Source organism: Anas acuta, chromosome 10 (assembly GCF_963932015.1).
Source record: "Anas acuta chromosome 10, bAnaAcu1.1, whole genome shotgun sequence".
Lineage (NCBI taxonomy): Eukaryota > Metazoa > Chordata > Aves > Anseriformes > Anatidae > Anas > Anas acuta.
The window spans coordinates 2,182,108-2,204,588 of NC_088988.1; the positions used below are offsets into that span (position 1 = coordinate 2,182,108).

The window sequence follows — 22,481 nt, forward strand, 5'->3', positions numbered from 1 at the left end:
ATGTTTTCCGTGCGCTGCAAAATAAAACCATCTTCTCAACCTACTGGGTTTGCAAATTTACTCTCAAAGAGGATCCTGAAGTACTTGAGTGAAGCAGTTAAATGCATGCTTAAGCTGTCGTATAGCCCTCTGAATGGGATACAGGCTGTTCACGTAGGACAACAGATTTGAAGCTTAGGGCAGCAGAATGCCAGGTTTCCACAAACTAGGAGCTCTGCACTTTAACCAAGCTGAGAGATCCTCAGAATCGGAAATTCACAGGTAACGGATCTAACATAGGTAAGAGGAATGCTGCGTCTCTCAATCATTTTTCAATCACCTATTTTTTCATGCTCTAAGTTATTTCGCTAGAGATTTGTTCCAAGAGCAATTAGAACATAGAGGAGGAAAGCACTGGCATCAAAAAGCCAATTCAAAAACTCTTTTAAAAGCCCAGGATTCCTCACTGGCAAGTGACGGCAGGCACGTTATTTAGAGATTGCTTTACAACCCCTGCATTATGTCTCCAAAAGGAGGGTGGGAGTAGGGAAGGAGGAAAACCGACCGAAATTATCATCTGCTGCTGTGCAACAGTTTCCTTTCCATGGGTGTCAGCAAAAGGAAAGCACATACTGTACTGTAAATACTGCGACCACATTTCTCCGAGTGCAATCTATTACTAATATGCACTACACAGAGAAATGGGTTTATAAATCTTTGCAGTAATGTCCAATAAAAATAGTTGTGTTTTAACTCTTTCTATGATTGCAGCTGTCAGTACATACGAAGTACTTGTGGAGTCCTACATAACCACAGAGCATATGACTGTGTTATTTTGAACAAGTGTCCATATTTTATTCATAAATACATTTTAATGGCTTTCATCTTGCAGGCTGCTGTTAGAAAAGTGACTGAATTGACTGCAGGTCCAAGAAAACTCTCACAGTAAAGCAGCCTAGCTAGGAATTTTAACTATTACAGTGTAATCCAGGGGATATTCCAGGGGATGTCACTTAATTCAAACAGAAATTAATAGTGTTATAAATTATTTAGGACATGACAGCCTCATGTGCAGTGAGCTCCTCATACTAGGAGACCCAGGGCCTGTAGGACAAGAGCTCAAGAAAGATGATGGGTGCCAGAGAGAAGACATAAAATTACTCTACAGATAGAAGACAAGAAAAGGCACTCTACTTATTGACCACAAAAGCTGTAATTTAATTATCGTGGGCAGAGAGACCACCACCTTCATAGAGAGACTGCAGAGGGGATAACAGACAACACGCTAAATGGGGCAGAGTCAGAGAAGTCAATTTTAGACTAAAGAGAGCCAAGGCATCAGGCACAGACCGTCAAAGCCAGGCTATTTCTTTTCCCTTATTCATGAAATTCCTACTTAGCTGTTCCTGGGGTCACAGGCGTAAAACTGGTACAGACGACAGGGCTGCTGTCTGCACAGACCTTCCCCAAACTGCATGCTCCGTCACAGCAACTGCATGTGCAAATCAGGCATGAAAAATTAGCACTTAAGCACAATGATAGTTGACACAGAGGTTAAATGAATTTCAGATGTCGAGATCTATCTAGCCGATACTGTAATCTAAAGCGTTACTCTATTAACGGGTTTTTAGCGGCTGCATTTCACAACAGTCCACTGAGAGCTGATGGAAAACCTCATGCTATTGACAGCGGGGTGCTTTGGAAGTACATACACGTCCTGAGAACAAGCTTCACCATACCATTAGAAATACGAGTTACCTACGGTAGAGAGATCCATCCCCAAAACATGTGCAAACAATATTTGCAAACGTAAGGGTGCTGACTTTCTGTTTTCTACCCATAACTGATCACATGCACGAGAGTTTTCAGCTCGGGGGCTGGTTCTGAGTCTGTCAAATGCCAAAAAAGAAGTCTAAAAGGCAGGAATAAGGCAAGATACTGCCAAGGAGACTTTTAATTTGGGGAAGTCCTTATTGGAAAAGACAGCAGTGCTTCAGTGAGGAGAGATTTGACTTTTTCAGAACATTTACTAGTCAAAAGCAGCATGAAGCGTCGTAATTTGTGAGCAGCACAGTATCCATGAGCCACATAACAACCCTGATAAAAACACATTAAAATACGTTCAGCAATATAATCCAGCACTTTGGCAAAAAGACAATGGTGCTTGGGAAGACAGATGCACATATATAAGAGTGAAGCAAAGGATTTAGATCACCTAAGGATGGCTGGCTGTGTTTTTAGAGATCTTTTTATTTAAGACAATGTCTGGTTGCTGGTCACATCCAAAACAAAGGATGTGCTTGTTTTTAAATACTCAGTGTCCAAACCTTGCTTTCTTTGGGAACCTCTCTTCCTGAAAAAAGAAAGAAAGAAAAAAAAAAAAGCTTTCTATGAAAACACACCAGAGACTTAAAATAGTTCGGTTATTTAATAGATTGCAAGAGCTTGAGCAACTTCTATGAGCAACATAAATACCAGCAGCAGCTTGGGAGACAAAAAGGTCTGCACGAGGAATTCACAGAGACGCGGAGCATCCAAAATGCACAGAGGAAATCGCTTTGGATTGCAAGAACCAACACTCAATCTTACTGAGCAAAACCTGAGGAGGAAAGCACGTGTGCATCAGGAAAATTAAATAAATCAGCGTTAAAAGTAGCAGGTGCATCGTGCTAAATGTAGACCCTAGATTAGAAACACAGCACTAGTTCTGGCTAGGTTTTTGCTGCAGTTCATATAAAGCTAAAAGAAACAATGACGCTAAGTTCTAGAATGCTCCTTGTGCACCACAGAATAAATCTTTTTGTGGTTCATAGAAAAACAAGCTGGGAAAGACAGTGAAGACGAGCTAGTGTAAACACAGAGATCATCAGCAATGATGTTTGAAATGACCGTGCCTCCCCAAATTTTGGGGCAGCTAATGTACAAAATGTTTGTTTCTCAATTTTCATTATTTTTTTTTAAGAGAAAAGAACGGGACTAATTAAGGAAAAAGTGAAAACAATGTTCCTGAGAAAGTAATCCTCTCTTTCTTAAAGGTCAAAAGTCAGGCAGCAGACAAAGCAATCCGCAGAAACCATTAACTTGTAAAGAAATTTAATTAAGAACAAATTGAGGAGGAAGAGAAGGCATTTGTAATATCAAAACCAGACAAGAAATATTCTATCTTGATACCGCACTCAATATCAGCCTGCTAAAAAACAAATTTCAGTTAACAGCTTGCATTTAGACATTGCCGTGTCCCACTGCTTCCCAATCTCCGGGAAAAACATTTTTTTTAGGAAAATTAAAAGGTAAATCGTTCTATTCCTGGACTTGGCAGAATTCCCTTTGCTGCCCTTTGTACTGAGACAGCAGAGATCCTTCCTCGTCTATTGATACGTTTTGAAAGAACAGGGCAAGTGTTACCCACAAGGGTTACCCCTGGAGAACCTACAAAATGTGTAAAATACAGACTTCTACATTAATGTGCAATCCAAACAGACTTGGTTAACCGTTCTTTCCACTTTCAACTTCAATATTATTTTTAAAGTCTACAGAAAAAGCAAGAGGGTGTCACATTCAAAATTCAAATTCAAGCGATTAAACTGATAAAGGGAATCATTTTTTTAATTGGCAAGAATAAGATGGATATCGTGAATAATAAGGGCTTCGGATTTTGCCTGCACTTAATCATGAAAAGGGGCGATTATTTGGGGTTTTGGCTAATAAAACACATTTTTTCACATAAGGCTCATACATTTGGAGTTCTTTTTATTAAACAAATAGCGTATGACAATGAAATCTGCTATACTAAACACTTGAACAGCGGAGAAAAAATTAAGCACCTCTGAAGTTCCTTCTTGCGCCTTCGGGCTTCAATTCCTCAAATATAATTATGGTCATGCATTGGCCATATTGAAACAATTTTAAACGAGTAATTGTTTACTCCTCTGACAGCTGGGAGGAGGCAGGGGGCTGTACAATCCCCACGGCTGGGAGGTGGCTCCCCTCCCAAACCCAAAAGTGCTTGGGGCTGGACAAACGGATGCAGGAGTGGAGGGCATCCTCATTCATAGAAAACTGGTCCTGTTTCACCTGGTGGATGGAAGAATTTCGGCAGCTTTTCCAGTGCCATGTGCTTGGTGACCATCAGTCAGATCCCCAAATGAGCCCTTTGCTCTGTTCTCTGTTTCCACTGTTCTCAGCCACAGGCTAAATGACATCCAAAAAGAGATGGGGGTGTCAGTAAAAAAAAAAAAAGGGGGAGAGGGAGGAGGGAAAAACAATTCAACTACCAAACAGTGCCTATTTTCCATTTCACTTCTACATTTCCTTTAACTATTAAATTCAAACCTTTCAAACAGCTCTAAGTATGTAGACTATCTGCCACTACAGCATGCACCCTTTACAATACAAATTATATCCACGGGGTACACACGAGAAGTCTCAAATACAACTGAAATCCTATTCTACTACACACAGCTAAGTAAGGGTTTAGTAAACCTTCATTACCAACCACTATAATTTAAACAGTCAAATATTGAAATATAACTGCTAGGTGCTGGTGGAATCTGAGCTTTTTAAAGAAAATTCCAATCGTCAGCTTTTAAGGAGAACATGCCCCGTTTTCCTAGGTGCAGAAGATATGCTTTAAGAGGATTTGTGTAAATAAGATCCCGTGCAAAGTGGATTATTCTACCGTACACTTCAACTAAGTTAAAATAATATATACACCTCAAAATTGCATGTTAATCAAATCCCTTTCCACCTGGACAACAGAAACTCAACTCTATACTAGAGATCATAGGAGGAGTCTCATCTTCAGTAACTTCAGGACAAAATGTGTTAAGTGCTAATCTTACAACAAATACCCACAAATGTTTACCTACGGTAAGAAAATTAGATCTGTCATGGCAAGAAAGTAAGGAAATTCCTAAATAGCATTAAGGATATAATTTAAAGAGCAGGCATGTACAAGGTAAACACTCCAGATGTAAAAAGTCTCGGTGAAGTCACTGGTTTGCAATGTAAGCCTGTGATTATACAATTTAGGGAGTAAGGACTAACATTAGGGACACCGAAATATACGGTCTTTGGAGGAGCGTATTGCTCAGCATAATTCTGCTGGCTTCCAGATGCCATCGTGATGTGGGGTTATATAAATATATATGTCAGCCCATTAAGGAGCCAGATTCAAAGTATTGTATTTCCGTAGCTTTTACGAGATAACTGGAATAGAAGCAGAACTACACTACAAAGCTCTGTAAACTGAACTGACATCAGCTTTACAGCGTCCCCTTCCCACTTCCCAAAATCACAGTAACAGAGGTCTTACAATTACCCAAAATGTATCGGACCAAATTCTTCAAGCAATGGGTTCGGGTGCCTTTTAGGATATTTATATATATATATAAATATATATATATATATATTATTTTTTTTTCTAGTGTAAGTGGAAGCAGTATGTTTTAGTTATTTCAGGAAAACTTACGAGTTTTTGATAATAAAAAATGAGCTTTTCTCATCTCAGCTGCTAAAACAAAGCCAAGTTCAAATTCAGTATCTGGCAGGTAGGAACACATTCTGCGATGAAAAGGGTGCATTTTAATGCACCACCATTAGAGAAAGAGAGAGGAATTGTTAAACTACAATCAGCAACTATTTATAAAACACTAATTACGGTGTTTAGACAATCTACTGATTACAATTCTGTGCAGCTAGGACACTAAACCACTTGGAGGAACAGGCAAGAAAGTTTTCAGAAATAATGTCAAATTAGTGTGTCACATTTGAAGAAACATTTCAGAAATCAACTTGTTTAAATAACCACCAAACAGTGTAAGAGGTGTTTGTACATAGAGGCTGGTGTCTCAAATAACACATTAAAGTGAAAGTGGACTGTTCCCTGCCTCGATCATTATAACTTTGCTCCATCAATCTGTCGCTGCATATCCGACAACTTGGTGGATGCAGACAGAGCTGAAACCACATTTAATTTTTGCATTTGTCTCAAGCATACCAGTTTAAAGGCCTTCTGCAGACAAGACACCTTTTACAAGTGCTTGCTACAGGTCTTTTTGCTTCAGTAAAATACACTGCCTTCAACATACAGATTGGTGCTGGGTGGGTTTTGTTTGCTTTTCTTTTTAATCAGTACAACACAAAAGGCATGAGATTTCTTCCTCTGTTCTTACTCTGTAAAAATGCAGATAGAATATCTTATTTTAAGAAAATTTAGGGCATTTTGAAACCTGAATCTAACATGAGAAAAGGCAGCACCCTCTCCATGCTAACATGCAGCTCTGGCTCATATTTTAACGCACTGTGTTCCTCTAAAGATCTAATAACTAATTAAAGCCTGAATGCTATCTACTAATATCCAATTATCAAAATAGTTAATTTTAATTTATTAAAAGTTAATTTGTCAGAATATTTCACTAATAATTGTTTAGAAAATTTAGCTGAGTATTTGTGTTTTTTTAACGAATTCCAGAACAAGTGAAAATATTAAAATCGTTTTAAATGCCCTTTGCTCTACAAATTACAAAGAACCATCCAAGTCTATATTCCCTATCAGAAGTTTCAGGAACAAAAATATGTATTTTTTTAAGCATTTAACATCTCCAGATTCCACCACTTCCTTTGCTAAAGCAGAAGAGGTCCTACAATTGGACACCTTTCCGCCTTCCTGCAAAACCAACCAGTCTATTTCTATTTATTTTACCAACTGCAGAACCTGTCTTACTTTGACTCTCCAAAACAAACCTGACTCTTTGCCATAAGCATGCAAATAATGCCATCTAGTGGAGCATCAAACTTACCACTCTGGCATCAGACGGCAGCATTTTTATCCATGCCTGTGTATGTTTGCTCAATCTCTGACTCCCCTGCAGCAGCGCCAAGTGCTACAAAAGGTTAGCAGAGCTGCAGAAGCAGAGATCTGCTGTGAAATGGAAGGGAGCGAATTAGTCGCTGCAGGAACTGAGCATTTTTGATGTTCCTGGTTGCATGCTGGATCACACTGCACACGATTTCCAAGCAGTGTTACAGCGGTGGCCATGAGGCATTCCCATAGGGATTTTCTGATTACGTTTCTCTGCTGGTGACAGCATATTAACAGCTGTATATACGTAACCATTTCATAACTAGTGCAATTATCAAGGATATGAAGTGCTTATAACTCCTTAAACAAATTAACAAACCCCTTATGAAAATAATTCTGGACCAAATCAGAGGGTTTATACTCTGAGAATAGAAAAATCTTTATATTATCTACTACAGACTCGCTACAGCTCACAAGTTGCATGGAAGGTACTCCCGTGTGATAATAGATACATGACACTCACTTCTATTTTTCTTTTCTCATTTTTAAAAGGAAACACATTTCTTGCTCCGAAAAAGATTTTGCAAATCCAAAGACAGAGCAAATAAAACAAAATACCTTGAAAAAAAGACAGAAGATCTATGTTTCATTTCCTCCCAAAATATATATATATTCATGCAACATTTGGGTCCCAGTATGAAACTGAAATCACATACTTCATATATCTATAGCTGTACAGCTAAAAATTGCAATGGCAGCATTCCATACAGACTACACAAGCATTTTCATCTGCAATGGCTTTTCATAACGATTAGGACCTTAAAGACGCCAACACTTGTTCAATTACCCTGCCACTAACAATCTCCTTCCAAATAAAAAGCCTCATGCGCTCACGATGACTATTACCTTCCTTCCGCATGTTAAAAATGCACATATGGGATACCATGCTTTGGAGACTTCAAAAAGAATTTACCTTCTAGTTTTGCACGTTCAAAATCTCAGAGCATTCATTTATGATCAGACTGAGCGAGCAAAGATCTTACTTTTTCTTTTACTTGCTCCTGGGGAGAACCACTCCTGTAAGGTTTATCAGCCACCATTTGGCTTTGGAAGGGAACGTACCCAGGTAAATGATGTGTTTATTGCCAAGGGATCAACTTACTGCTCGAAATCAAAGGCTGATGCTGAAAACAAATGGAATCACCCAATTTGAAGCAATAATGCTTCGTAGAAATAAATGTTTCTGATGTTAAGGAGCCACTGCCAACAATCACACGTCGGGTCATTTTTGATATCCACACAGCGTTAAGGAGAAATTGATGAAACAGCTGTTTATCTTTTACACAGCAGCACAGGATAATCTGACAGAACCCAGGGCAAAACCCAGGGAAAAAGGAGGGTTGTTGCTTTAAAATCCCCCTTCCCGAGACATCCCGTTACATAAGCCCTCGCCGCAGTGCCTCAGGATCCCATCTGGATGGCAAACGCCACCACACGTGCCGCCAAGAAAAACTCACTTATGAATCAACAACGAAAATTTCTCCCCTTCCGAAGGAGCTTGTGGGTTTGGAAAGGGCTGGCACCACAGAAACCTGAACGCTGCGGGAATTTATTTACATTTTACTTGCAGGCGGATCGAGGCATCTCCCCACTTCACTTTTTAACCCTTATGCAATGAAGAAAAGAGTTCAAAGCAGGGAAGGAAAAGCTATGCAACTTTCTGGCGTTCCGTTTACGAGCCTTTGTGAAATCACAGCTCCCCTTGAACGCGGCAATGAGGTTTCCAGACGAATGTACATTATCCTTGCACCGATCAATCCGCGTTTGGTGGCTGAGCTGCTTTTCCTCTCAAAATGTCAGGGATCAAATACTTTCTTAGACTCTTCACGTCTTCTAAAACCACACCGTAAAAATTCACCGTTGTCATTTATAGGCCTTCAATAGTAAAGCAACTATTTCTTGTCTGGAGCTCACTGAGAGTTCATTAGGGCATTTTAATTTACGCAGGGATTGAGCCCGAGTGGTAGTGGGTAACCACCAGCCTCCAGTACAGATGGGGACACCAAAGAAACTCCACATCCTTCTGAATCAGACCCGAAGGGACACCACCACCGCACGCTGCAGCAAGTGTCCTGCAGACAGCTGTAACCCTGGAGGAGTTCCAGCGTGGAGAAATTAGTCCAAAGCTAACAGTGATTAGTACAACTGCAATGCGAAGACTCTTCCTTCTCACTTGTAGCTTCATAGCTAGGATGGATCCACAGTGGTGGTGAGGAAGATCCCAGGACATCACACTCAATGCTAATTACAAATGGTCCAACATCATAAGCCTTGCTGACACCAGGGTTTGAGGATTTTTATTACGAATCTACAACAGCTTTTGAAATCCACATAAACTCCCTTAATTTTCATTATGAAAAGCACAGCTCTCATTTGACTAAATTATCATATTTGTAGCAAGAACTTTCGCAGTGGGCACATCTTTTTACTAATTACACAGTTTGGCCCATTTTACAGTACACCCCCTTCTGAAGCAACGTTTAATATGACTGAGGAAAGTTTTTTATGTTCGTAGACCGCTCCGAATGTTTTTAGCTGCCTCTCAAGAAGTGAGGAGCAGGGCACTTCAGCACGTACTTGAAACGAGTCTGGCCAAAGTGGAAAAGCATTGACAGGATGGAACAATCGTGCTTCGGCCATAAAGAGATGGTCCAAGTGACCTAATGTGTTAGTTTTCTTCTTTCTCTAGAGCCTATGAACTCACAAATGCTTGACAGCACATCACGCACAATCAAGTTCTCTGCAGTCACAGTTGCAACTGACAGACCAAGCAGCTGCTTACGTTCAAGAATGGAAAATTAAATTCATTGTTTTTACAATGCAAGAACAAGAGAAGTGTGAGAGGGGGATAGGAAACACCCTGCCAACAATTTCTTTCTTTTTCCCCAAAATCGCCACCTTTACTTCAGTTTATTAAAAAGTAACTGGCCAGGAAAGTAATCGAAATCTACATAAGTACCCAGGAAAGAAGAAAACAACAGCCAGCTTTAAATTATAGCGCTTACATAAAGTCAGTAAGCAAGTGCCAGCATTGATGCCATTTATGAGAACTGCGGTGCCGAGATAAACTCAATGGGTTCTCATATTATCTTCTTGCCTAGCCTCAAAAGAGGTTATCACTTCCCTCCATGTGGCAGCATTTAATTGATTCACAAAGCAGCAGCTATTTGGAACTGAAGCCAGACTTTTGCAGCTCTCAGGAAGACAATGCGTTTGCAAAAAGCGGCACTGCTGCATCAAGGCTTCTCCTAAGGGTTCTGTACAAAAAAAATAATGCTTTTTGGATATAAGAAAAGCATAACAGAACTGTTTCCTTTCACTTCTTCTCAATTAGAGATGTGCTGAGCTCTCAGACTCTGCTTCTCGCTCTCTGCTTGAGGTATGAGATGGTTCAACACCTCTGCAAACTCCTCCTCTCTTCCTAAGTTCTCACCATAACACAGCCACCACTACCACACAATTCTGAACGAGCCATGAGACAGCTTTTCCAAAATGTCAGATGGATGTTGTCCACTTGGTGAGGATCAGAGTAGAGGTTTTGCATAGTGCTTAGCTCAGGAGAACCTGCTTCAGCTTCCCCATTTGCCGCAGGCATGATGCTGCAGATTTGGGCAAATCCTTGTTTGCATATATTCAACCCTTTGAACTGTAAGATGAAGTTTGTCCTACCTCTAAGCCATGATCTGGCAGTTGAGAAATGCACTATAGCATCTAATAACACCACAGTCCTCAAAGGAACAGGCTGAAGCGAATTTATATTTCCAGACTGCTGCAGCCCACGGTATTTATTGCTAGGAGAAGAAAATGTTGGCAAAAAGTATTTCCAGGGACCACAGGATTAGCTCATCCATGTGGATACAAACCACACAACTTCTCTTCAGAATACTATAACTTGGAAGATTAATGTGCTCTATAATGAAGAAACAGAGGCACGGGTTAAACAGAAAACATCAGCAATCCTCAGCAAATTACTAGCTTGAGTACTACCACTAACCCACTCCTCTTACCCCCAACCTCCAGGGAATTCAGAGCATGACGGATTCTCCAGTGAGCTGCTCTGTCAAAGGAGATCGATTGGAAGTACAATTAGCTACGTGGTCACAACCATCCAAGTTAAAAAAAAAAAAATCATCAGTTTCTGGTGCTGATAAAATATTATAGATAGGACAAAATGTCAATTTTTAAAAGTTTGAAGTTTTCTTGAAGTTCTTCAGCTGCCTCCTGACGGAATTCAAGATCTAGCAGTGTCAACGACTGCTGATAACCAAGGCTTGTGGCTATCTCTGTCGCAGTGACACGCAACAGCGTTTTAAGCCACTGTATATATACTATATATTCTGGCAGGTAGCGACTAGTACAATATTCAGAAGTCAGACACATGTGAAGCCAGAATTATAAACAAGTAATGAAAGGAAGACAGAGAGCAAAATAAGTATTATAGAGATTACGAAGGACTAAGGGGGGGATAAAAGAATGGCCATAATTTAGAAAAAAAAATAAAAAATGCCTTTTGCATTGCTGTAAGTGGAAAAATTAAATAAAAAAAAAAAAGAAAATGCTAAAGACATTCTGTACTTATAGTATACACTTTCAGTAACTGCAATGTTTATTTATATAAAACATCCTATATAATGACAAGAGTCTGCAGTATCTCATAAAACAGATCAACTGGTGAGAAATATTAGAGCTAACAGCTTGTCTGTGAGTTGCAATTTATTACCTTTCCTCCAACACTTAAAAGCATGAGGATGTTTATGGAAGATGGAACAGAAGTGTGGTATATTTGTTCTTTACCCTGCACTGTTATTAAGATCAAAATCTTCATTATAAGCAAATGAGAAGCTGAAACAGTAGTGAATTCCTGTGATGAGGGGATTTTACATGACAAGTTACAAGTTGCTTAAACTGACCCAACGTGCATTATGTTTGGGTTATGGGCATGGATATATATATACAAATATACATACGCTGATTTAAGCAGCATACTCCACGCAATCAAGCAGGACTCAAATGTGTTTCCTATTAAACAAACGTGGGTGGTCTGCCTCTCCATCTTAAGCAGTGTTGTGTCAATGACTTTCGTAAAGCAACACAGTGCTTAACTCTATTTGAACAGCTTTCTGAGGAGGACGGAGCTGTATTTCATTCTTCTGTCAAAGTGTATTAACATCTCTTTCAGCTAGTAAAATAGAGAGATGGTACCGTCCTTACTGGAAGCAATATTACAATACAACAGAAATAACAAGCTTCCGTTACCAATTTCTTTATATTCTGTGATTTTAAATGCATTTGAAAAAATGAAAGTTGTGCCACATGAAACAGAATATGCATCATTTACTTTGTAATTAAAAATAAGACTTTGTCATGAGATATTTTCAGATAATACTTTTGTCTTATGCTATTTAAATAACAGGGGTTTATTCTGGATGAAATAAATGTTAACTCATGAACTGAAGTCTGCAAAAATTCACTCTACAAAGTAGTCCTGGAAGCAGACAGGAAAATTCAGCAGAATAGTACTAACTTGGCTATAACCCTACTCATACATCTTTCCGTCCTTTACCACAGTGCCCTCTCCTTTTGGGTACTAGTCTTTTTATTTTTTTTCCCATTAAAAAAAAAAAAAAAAAAAAAAAAAACATGTCCCTATCATGAGAGTTATTTCAATATTCCTAAATACTTCCCTGAGCAACAGAGCATATGGAGCCAACAGAGGATCTCTGGTGCCCAATAACACAACAGAACCATGGGCACAGCTTTCCCTAACTGATTACTGAACGTATATCTCTTTTCCCCACCCAACTACTCATTTTGCATTTAATTTCTAGATACCGAGCTTCTCTCCTCTCGTCGAATTTGGCCAAAACTGACAGATATGTTAAAAAATGATGAGGGAGAGCCTGCAAAATAAATAAATGCAGATGCAAGAGGCCTTCACAGAAATGATGCACGAACAGCAAAGTTACACAGGGAATAACTAACATCATTTTCTTTTCATTTTATTATTTATATTTTAAAAAATAAGGACGGGTGATTGCTTTTTTTCAGACTCATTTGTGGAGATTGCTATAAAATCTCAAAAGGGCTAAACCTGTATTTTCTGCTATACAATGAAAAAAAAATTGCTGATGTTCTTATATTTCACCAGAAAATGTCTACATTTTTAGTAGGGCTAAAATAATGAGCTACTTAATGACATATAGTGTGTTTAAGTCATTTTGGTTTCTTGCCTAAAAACTTTCAATACCACTACCAGCCCACAAGCAAATTTATACCACAAATGAGAACTTCTACTTCAAAAGATAAACTTTCATCTCTCCTGCGGTAAACCCTACGCAGTACATCAAGGATTTTTCATAAACATCCATCTCTTCATTCTCTTAGCTTGTGCATATTATTCAAAATATTTTCTATTAAATATAGATTTGGGTTGGTGTTTTCCTTCTAGAAAAAGAAAAGAACCAATACCTTCCCACTGACAAACTTAAAGAAACCTGAAACAAAAGAAAAAAATCCTTTACATTGGTTTGTGCTTTGCTAGCTATGATTGGCAAAGGCAAGGCTGATGACATTAGATTCTTATTTCAGCTTATAATTAAATTGCTACTTTGATGCAACTTAAGCTAAATTTATTTAAGTTTAAAATAATGCAAAGTATGACTGCTCAGTGCAAAAGGAAACCACATTGTTAGGACAACAACATAATTTAGTTCCCATTCTAGTGCTGCACTTGGTTTTTGGTACAATTTATGGAGGAATGATCACCAATAAAAACCAGATGGTCTGGGGACTGATAAAGCAAAGCGGACACAACATGGCAGGGCTCCTCTCACTGCCTCTCTGACAAATGTTAAAGGATGAAATCATGGCACAGAGTTCTGCCACTGAACTGAGCACGGCCAGAAGCTCCTCCTTGACAGTCACGAGGCATCCACTTGCATGGCAGCAAATTCCTAACAGGGCTTCTGCAACCTAGTGTTATTTTAACTTAATTAGTCGGAGTGGTAACATAATACACATACATTACTACAGCCTGGTCTTCTGCTGCAGGTATGTAACGACAAAAACTGGCCTAATGCAGCAGACTGCATGGCTTACTACCTGTTAGTGTCCCTGAAATAGCAAACCACCAGAAATGAAAACAGGTCAATAGGACTATTTCTTCAGCTCAGTTCAGTGTAAAGAAAGCAGAGCAGTATCATCATCAAATATTCTTCCATGTAGCTATCAAACGCACTGCCCTAACAGAAGCACAAAAACAAAGCATCAGATTCTTCAAACACCAATCAAAATAAGCTCTCTGGCTATGTTCTTAAGCCTTAATTGGCATTTCAAATTGGCAATTGCATACAAAACACTTCAGTATAACAAATTATTCCCTCTCTACTAATCCATTGGTGACCTACATAAGATGTGACTATAAAGAGCAAGATTTACTGGCATATAAAAATCTAGTTCAAGTAGTAACGTTGGTCATTTTTAGACACTCTCAATTCTACGCTAACATTTCAAGTTCTGTTTCCTCTACACAGCATGCATAATAAAGGTTTCACACAAGCTGAAGATTTGTGTCAGATACTTGGATGTCTGGGAGGCCTTCGCTTACCTCCTGTGCTGTGAAATATTTACACCATAACACAGGGAAGGGACTTGGCTGTCCTCATTAATGTATTCACTGAGTAATCCCCTACATCAGAGCGAGATGCATACATCCAGATTCTTCTTCACTCCTAACTAGGGGCTATGCCTACCATATTCTATATGCAAAACACATTTAATTCCTTTCAAATTGCCAAAAATTGCATCTGCAACGTAAGTAATATCTGTTCATTACTGCATAATAGCTTTAATAAGCAAAAAAACTCAAGCACGCTGGAACTACATTAGCACTGTGTGCTATCAACATGCACTATCAATTAGCACTGTGTGCTAATGTTGTTATGAATCCGCAGACTATGATACTTAATCTCTCCTTTATAAGAGACTGCAGATTTCCTCCATCTCAACGTCAGCAAGTCTTCTGAAATAATACACAGAAATTAAAAGAAACTGAGATGCAGGACCATATTATTTTGAATACTCGAGCAATATTTAAAAATAATATAATTGTGTGTTTGTTTTTTTTTCTTTTAAGACCTGTTCCATTTTAGCCAAAGTCATATTTGTCAGCTAGATTATTTGCTACACTTGGTGTGCTTGCAGCTGGTAGTTGCAAATAAATCTGAATTCAGATTTCAAGATCGAGGAATTTCTGGCCCACACCAAGCTAAAATGAAGCAGTCCATTAGGACTCCTTCATAAATAAAAGCTAAAAAAACATCTGTTTGGCAACAGCGACAACAATACATGTCCCATTCTCACAAATCGTAGCGTAACTGCAAGTGGCCAAGTTTGTCTTACCTATGCAGAATAAACTCAGAAGTTTCAGTATTATACTCACAGCGAATTCCGTAAATCATGAGAGGATCAAGCTGCTTCTTCCCATGCTTCCCCTGGCCCGAAAGGTTGGAGATGGCCTGGATTTCCCGATGGAAGAGGTAATCGAGCAATGTCAGTGCCATCTTCTCGGCTGTGCGGCAGTTCGTGCTGATGTGCAGCATGTCAGCAGGGGTGATGGGGCAGCGGACCCGCATCTCAGGATTATTTTCATCTCCGAGCCATGTCCCGTTGGGGTAATCCTCTAGAAACAGAGATTGTGGAAATTCTAATTGTGGCACAGAATGAAACAGTCAAGTTCAAGTCAACATCTCTTAAGTTATCACAAACTCTTTCAATTTTCTTCATAGTCACCACAAGCTTCTTTCAAATCTACAACGACTGATAGGCTCACAAGATTAGCTGTGGGTAAAAAGTTATTTTCAAATCCACATCAACAATGACCAAAAGCAATTGCCGTTAACATTCTGGCCTACAGAAGGAACTGGTGCAATTAGCCCCAATGTCTAACTCGCTCTCAGATATCTTTTTAAAGTGTCTCATATTAGAAGCTAGCAGCTAAAGGAGCACGTTGTATTCACAATGTTCTCATTCTTTAACAAGTTAGTCATCTCCTAAATCTGAAGATTACCGTAACCCATAACATTCTCAAAGTATAGCTAATTTCAACAAGCTCGAAGCTTTGAACCACATTTCTCCCCAAAAGCATCAGATAGAAGTCAGCTTAACCGAGATTAGAAATTAAAGACATTACAATCAATGGCACGCAGTAACTTTTTTGATCACTTACAAGAAGAGTATTTTAAGCTAAAGCAATCATTCAAAACGTAGCCAGAGATCCCAATCACAATTTTGTTTTTCATTTAAATTTACTGGCCAGTAGTCTATATTATTTCCAAAACACACAGCTTACCATGGAACAGTCCCAGCGTAAAGATAATGAATCAATCACTAGTCATCTCCCAAGTGCATCTTTCCTTCTAGTCAACGATGAGATCATTAGCAGCACAATATATTTAATTTTTACTCACTGCCAGAACTACACTTCTCTCTGGGTGTACACACATACACACTTATCTATATATATCTCTCCAGAAGATTTTTGAGTTTGCCCCAGTGACTCAGTTTGGGGCGGGGGGGGAATCTATTTATTTCCTGAGAAATAAACTTACTAATTTTTGGTGGCAATGCCAAAAGTTAGTGGATTCAAGACTAACCAGGAACTAGAACAGAGCTCGTAAAGATAATCCATCACTAATGGAGTGCAGGATGCAACACACAACACAGGATGATACGCTTATTCCAAATAAAAGCAGAATTTTCCGTACAAATCTTGACAATGCTAATAGGAACTGGGAAGAACAACATCCAGGATGCTATTTCAGTGTTCACTGACACAGACCATTTGGATTTGATTTCTACATTTGCTCTTTGTGGAGTAAAACACAAAACTTCCCAACTTCGGAGTCACTCTGTCCTTCCACACCAGAGCTTTATAGAATTTTCTTGCCACTTCACTACCTATAGAATGGTAAAAATGTGAAAAGAAAAAAAAAAAACACACACAAACACACTCAATTCCATGACTAACCTTTCACAAAATGGCTTTAAAGTGGAGTTATAGGGTATATACAATGTCCTAAGTTCCCATTTTCCATAACCTTTCTAGTCACATAGAAGCGACACAATTCCAACAGATGAGCCCTTTCCATATTGAACAGGACTCCCAAGTAATCAGCATCTTGGTTTCCAAGAGCATGGAAAAGTTAAGCAGCCTACATTTTACTAGACTACAAGCCAAAAATATGCAGTAACAGATAACGTAAAAGCAACTCAAACACAAGGAACACTTTTTCAACATGACCTTCAGGTGGGGTCATACCACATGTCAGATGCAAGTTTATTGCAATGAATAATGACAGCATGAAGCAAATGTTGGATTATGCAATACCAACATAGCATTGAAAATAACATTGTCAACCACAATAACATGTAAGAAAAAACATTTATCACTGATACATGTAGCAGCTAGTCCCTCAAACTTTTTTTTTGTTGAAATCGGGACTTAATGCTGTTCTGAATATATTTTTATACATTTGCAGTTTTATATACACATGTGCGTATATGTATATAAAAACCTTGTGCCACCCTTTTTATTCTCATCTATGTGATAGGGCACACTAGTGGTTTTCTGTTCACAGTACCAGGTGCCATCTAAAAAAAAAGGTGGTTTTCATTAATTACGATTTGTTTTGAATGCCACTGTCTGGCCTCACCACAAGTCTGGTTAACATTATCAGGGAAAATAACATTCTGTTCCTGAAGACAAATTGACCGTTTGATAAAAATTTGGACAGAGCTGACAAGCAAAGATGTCACTGGTTAGAAGTGAAAGTTTTCCCAAAAAAAAAATAATCTGGGAAGCCTGCATAAAAGATTATACTTGCCATCAAAATCTTATTACCTTACCAATTCACACACTTCCTATTAGATATAAGCTAGTAATACTTACAGAACATTTTTATCTGCTATTGTGTTTAATGAATGCTATCAACCTACATGAACCAAAGATTTTGCTAAATAAATCAGTGGGGTTTTATTGTTTTGTTGTGTTTTTTTACTGGCGCCAAGTTCAGAACATACTGTTTTTACCACATGCAACCATCCTTTTTTTTTTTGCTAGCAGCCTGGAAAAAAAGACACTTTCTTGGTATTCTGACCTATGAACCCAAGCTCCATGTGAAATTCTCTCCTGTATTTCAGTCCTGCTTCAAAAGCCTCACCTGAAAACTCCCTTTTGTCTCTATATCCTGAAGCAGAAATGCAAGTAATCTTTAAAAAATAAATAATAAAAAAACAGCTCGTGTGAAATTACCAGTGGTCATTACACATATCTAGTCAATGTTTACTCCAATTCTTCAATTCATTACAAACTAAACCAGTTTGAATGCCATGTTAATTCATTTCCCTGTGTTAGAGTGCAGTCTTCTAAATGAAATTCTTCCTGTCAAACCGACCTGTGAAACAACAGCAAAATGCTGACGGTAAAAACATGATTCAGAAGAGCGTGGTAACCTAACAAAAGATTCTGACTACTACATGTATGCACAGAGTCTTCTCCCCACCTCTCTCCTTCATGTACATTTTAGGTGACATATAAAAATATGTAAGTAACCATCGTCCAAGCCTTAAAAGCTGAGATTCAGACTGCTTTACAATCTTTTTTTACTAGGGGAACTTGCATGTAAAGTTAAACATTGTTCTGCTTTCTCACTGCAGCTACCTGAGGGCACAAAAGCTAAAATACTCCTTACCACATAAGATGATCTTATTAATACTAAGCTGTCAATACATCTGGCGCTTTGCATACAGCAAATACGATGATATTGACACCAAAAATAATGGTGAGAAGAAGAAGTACAGAGACAGTTATGAAGGAGGCAGAACTGCAATGTCATTTGAAGTTTCTAGCACTCAAACCTCCTTTTATGTCTACTATCTTTACGTGAATTATCAGGCATTATATATAATATCTAGATAGAACCTAGACAAGTCATGTTATTTAGTACATGCATTGTAATAGTCAGATACTGAGTGAGGACTCCACAAGGCACTGTACAACCACACACAGCAGTACAGCTGCTTCTACTCTGTAGAGACTACCAAGAGACAAATAACATATGAAGGGCTGGGGAGGAAGAATACAATCAAAGAATACACTTTTCTGAAAAATCATCACATGTTCATCTGCACACCAGTGTAAACACACCCCTTTTTGTTTTGCCCTGCAGGATTTTTCTTTCATTTATTTTCCTAATGGCCTCGTTATCCCACTTAATCTCTGGAAAGGAGCTACGCTTTGTGCCTATGTGCTTGGAGGAAAGGTACCTCCCTGCATTTCTGTATGCCACATATTGTACCATCCGAGAAGTGGCTCTTGATCATTTCTACTTCAAGTGTTAAAAGTCCTGATGTTTCTATCTGATTTGCTCTCTGTTCTCAGAAACTCATTTCAATGACAGACAATCTAAGTTTCTAACTCCTTTTCACTGTTTTTCCAAGATCTGAAAATTTGCCTTTATCTCCATTCTGCCAAATCCAGACTAGTTTGCTTTTCAATGCCATTTTCAAATTATTTTTTTTTTTACCGTATTAAGTCCATTTCTTTTATCTCACAAAACAGCTGACCATTCCTGTAGTTTCAGCAAGCACTTGTGAGGAGATGAGAGGGAGGAGGCTGGGGCTGCTACGCAAAGAAGCACCATTACGGAAACAGTACAATGGAGCTTTAAGGTTAGTATCAAAAACCCTAAATCCAAAGAACAATAGCCAGACAAGAGTTACTGTGGATTTCAGGCTTGCTTTTGATGCATGTGTGTGTTTTCCCACGTCAGGAGGTGGCAGACCTTTCACTGTTGCTCACGCCTTTCCACTGGGATACATTTCCCTAGTCCAACACAGGAGCACCAGCAGACAAGAAGCAAAGCTAGGCTCCCTCCGCTCACTAGGTGTTGTCAATCATTCCTTTAAAACAAAGAAAGACAAAATAAAACACCTGCCCACATAAATATTTGAATTAACACGTTCCATTCTTCGGTGTAGCTGTGTTTATTTGACTAGCAAGGCTGGGTGCAAGCCTCGCATCTGCAGCAGAGAAAAAATGACTCTGCTGCAGTAGAAAGGCAGAAAAATGATTTAACCTCAAAACAAAAATAAATCCCCGTTTCTAGAGAAATTAAGTAATATTTTGGCTGATGTGCAGGAGATTCAGCATCTTTTTAAATAAACTTTTGTCAATTAGACTGAGTCATTTGCCCCTGCAAGAGTTCATGGGGTAGTGATTAACGGAGAGAATACGGCACACTGACTTTATTAACTAACAACCATTAAATAGTTAAAAGCAGGTTTAAGCAACAGAGTGACAATCTTGCTATATGGTAACATACAAAGCTGGCTCTGTGACTTACAGCTTGTATTAAAAAAAAGGTAGAAGAGCTAACTTTAAGGCTATGTTCACCAAAATCTCAGCACAAAGATCGGCTGAGACACCAGTCGAGAGAAAAATAGGAGATAAACTTACTGTATAGTTCATGGAAGGCCAGAGAATTTATTTAACAAGTAGAAAGTAAGGACTATGTGATCACCTGTCCTTTAAAATGACCAGCTAAAAAAATGCAATAAAATTGAGGAAATTAAAACCCATGGATTTAGAATTTGCTTTTTAAACACTTAGAGAAAGTGTTTCATGTCAGGAAATCACATCTAATTTAGTTTCCTCACTTTGTTCGTTGCCTCTTTGCTATATTTAACTTCACAGAGTGGACCAGAGTGTAAATGGCAAACATCACCAAGAGAGACACCTGAAAGAAACCACAATTCATGCGGTTGCTCCCAACAATCCTAAATATCAACACAAACCAATTTCTATATTTTTCTTTGGCTTTAAAAATTCACTGAAGTTCTGGAGGTCTGATCAGTGTATTCACATCAGCAATATACAATATTGTTTTATGGTGTTAAAGGTTTGCTCTGAAAACTCATTCACATTGTCTGTACCTGGTCATAAGGAGCCCAGCAGGAAGAGCAGAAGTGCTGCAAGTGATACTATAAAATGCAGGATATGACCTTAACAGTGAACTGAAAATCCTGTAGGCAGATAAGTCTTGGCCACTTAGAAGTAGCTGTTTGGAATCACACTTGGAAATTTGTGAGCTCTATTTAATACTACTATTGTAAAATAACTGTTCCACATGCAAAGTTGAAGAGACAGATTGTGACCAAACCATTTTCTTTGGAAAAAAAATATTCATCCTTTAATTAACACACTGTGTAGACCGGTTTTCCCTTCTCCAAAAATATGTTTACATTCTACTTCTAATTTTTGGATAGTCTTGAAATGCAGTAAGAAGAATGTCAAGAAAGCAGATATGATATAAAACTATCACATACGGTGCCAAACATCTTATGTCCGTTTACCACGTGCAAAGTTCACTGAACCGAATGCTAAATGAATGGATCTTGCTGTTTTATTTATATCAGTTAAAAAACAGCTTTCAAGGAGCTGCTTAAGAGCTTTTTACATACTTGGACAGTGTGTTGCACATACTAAGGACAGTATGTTTCTTTCTTAGTAATTTCAAAGCCTTGGCTTTAGCTTAGACATTTCAAATAAGATTTGCTTTTAAGGCAGCACAGTAATGCTGAATGGGGCATTCTTATGCTACAAAGATGAGAGGTCCTACTTTCTTTCATATTAAAAATAGGACAGTAACTCTATTGTCAAAGGAACAGATTTAAAAGGCTAACATAATGCGAATTGATGTTTCAGCAACAGATGCTCCACTTGTCTGTACAGTAGGTCACAGACCAGATATTTTAAATGTTACCATATTCCAAATATGTAAAAAAAATACTATTATAATATTCCGTATATCTTGAAATCCCTTATATCTTGAAAGCAATATATAGCACTAACCAAAATAATGTTCTCATCCTAACTCCTAGAAATAGGTGTGCAAGCATAGAATAATTAGTGCCTTCAGATAACTTATTATCAGAATTATTTAACGTTTGAGCTTTGTTCCTAGACTGACAGAGCTGTTTAAGTTACCAGTTTTCTCCACATAAACTGCAAAAAAAATACAAAATATTATAATTTCTGTTTATACCGGTATTCTAATGGGAAATTTTGAAGAGCAAGTTCTTGCAATGTTTGCCAAAATAAAATTCAAAGCATTCAGAGGAAACAGAAAACCATCCAACCAGCACAAAACTAATTTATTGAAAAAATTAGTAAATACTTCTGGACATTATCCATTCTTTGCTTTCTGCTGTTTGCACACGTTTAGTAAGATAGTAAAACTATTTAGCACAAGCTCAAGACTTATCAGAAAGAGCTCTTCACAAACTGCTAAGTGTGATCTTTTATGTGTGAATACCATGCAGTTCAAATGAGAAATCACAAGTAAGCAATGACCACACTTCGACTGCTTCCTATAAATCCAAGTGCACAATACTCTTAAATGACAAACAGTTGCTGTGGAAGGTGTTATGTAAGTACAAAAAAAAAATAAAAAAAAAGGAACACCTTAACCCTGAAAATTTATAATCCCAAAATAAGGCAGGAGAAATGGGGAGATTACAGAGAGATGCATGGGTCACATTCAGATGGTAGGCACCAACAAGAGAGAGGTAACAGCACAGT

General features: G+C 38.3%; 1 protein-coding gene across 4 annotated transcripts in view; it reads right to left on the reverse strand.

Moving 5' to 3' along the window:
* BANP (BTG3 associated nuclear protein) overlaps positions 1-22,481 on the reverse strand; it is a 145,918-nt gene that overhangs the window by 84,066 nt on the left and 39,371 nt on the right. For all 4 annotated transcript variants that reach the window (XM_068693683.1, XM_068693682.1, XM_068693685.1 and 1 more), the window contains exon 7: positions 15,282-15,521. In XM_068693683.1, the coding sequence (XP_068549784.1) occupies positions 15,282-15,521 (240 nt within the window). The remainder of the gene's footprint in view (positions 1-15,281; positions 15,522-22,481) is intronic.